The sequence below is a fragment of the Phytophthora infestans genome, genomic scaffold, assembly GCF_000142945.1.
Source record: "Phytophthora infestans T30-4 supercont1.84 genomic scaffold, whole genome shotgun sequence".
Taxonomy (NCBI): Eukaryota; Oomycota; class Peronosporomycetes; order Peronosporales; family Peronosporaceae; genus Phytophthora; species Phytophthora infestans.
The window spans coordinates 41,491-42,816 of NW_003303675.1; the positions used below are offsets into that span (position 1 = coordinate 41,491).

Sequence of the window (1,326 nt, forward strand, 5' to 3'; positions counted from 1 at the left end):
TAAAAGTGAGCACGAACTTGGTGGAAAGGAACATTTGAAGACTTTTGTCACGTGAGTTTTTGCCTAAACTATCTGAGCTCTTCTTTAGTTTAAGCTTATACATTTGTTGCTGTTATTGTGGGCAGATCGTACTTGCAGGAAGACACGGCGGCTTTTGAGCGCGTTGCAGGGGCCTCTCCGTTACCGGTTTATAAAATGAAGCCGGTGAGTGTTGGTGATTCAAAGAAGAACGTGCCAGTAAACTCAACGGTCAAGCCTGGGGAGACTGACGAGGCGGCACTGAAGAAGCAGAAGATTACTGCATAATTCTCTGTGGTTGGATGCTCCCTAAGCTGAAACAAGTGGATCATTTTTTGTAGTTTTGTCTTTTGTCAGAAGTATTCACTCTATTTCGTTATGTATTTCATAACTCCCGGATAGATATAACGGCTAGCTTACGCTCTTGAGAGGAAGCCATCCGTGACAATTTGATCTGGTTCGGGTTCCAGCTGAGACTTGGGGTCGAAGTTCATCTCGCGCATCAGTTCCTTGATCGTGAGCACGACTTCTGATGCGCTTGGTCGGTTGGTTGGCCTTCCTTCGAGACATCTTGACGCCAGCGCTAAGACTCCTGGCGGACAATCGTTGTAGAATGTCGGGCGCAACGAGCCAAGTGCCACTTTCTCGAGTATTTTCTTTTCCTGTGAACGCCGTTCGTCGGGGTTGTCTTGTGCTGGGGTACCAGAGTTCCAGTATGGGTAGTCGTCTGTGTCGATCTCGGAGAGCACGACACCAAAGGAGAAAATATCTGCTCGTTCGTCGTAATCTCTTCCCAACAAGACTTCTGGAGCAATCCAAAACGACGTACCAACACCTGGAGTCATGAATCGACCAGGCACGTCAGCGACGTTAGCCACTTGACGTTCTCGAGATACTCCAAAGTCGCTGAGTTTGGCCTCATAGGCGTTGTTCAGTAGCACGTTCTTGGACTTGAGATCACGGTGAATGACCTTGGGATTCAGCGAGTGCATGTACGCGAGTCCTTCTGCGATGTGAAGTGCAATGGTGAGTTTTCTGTCTTGCCACGTTAGTCCATTGTCGACTGTGCTTTCTCGGTGCTTTAAAATGTGAAGAACATCTCGTAAATCACCTCGTTCCATGTATTCCGTCACAGCACTTAAGTTTCGGAGAGAATCCCATGCAACGCCGATGAATTCCACGATGCGTTCATGTTTCAGTGCTCCCATGAGCGTAATCTCTCGAATGAACATCCGGATTTGAGATAGCTTCTCACATTTCTCGCGTATAATTTTCTTGATGGCCACACGTCGATGTTTGTACATGCCC

The 1,326-nt window shown here is 47.7% G+C and overlaps 1 protein-coding gene across 1 annotated transcript; it reads right to left on the reverse strand.

Annotated features, from left to right (window-relative positions):
- Nucleotides 1–434: 434 nt before the first annotated feature.
- On the reverse strand, nt 435–1,322 carry PITG_19256 (protein kinase, putative; the record flags this gene model as incomplete). Its single annotated transcript, XM_002997151.1, has 1 exon — nt 435–1,322. The coding sequence occupies one exon, from the start codon at nt 1,320–1,322 to the stop codon at nt 435–437; it is 888 nt and encodes a 295-aa protein (XP_002997197.1).
- Between the last annotated feature and the right edge of the window lie 4 nt (nt 1,323–1,326).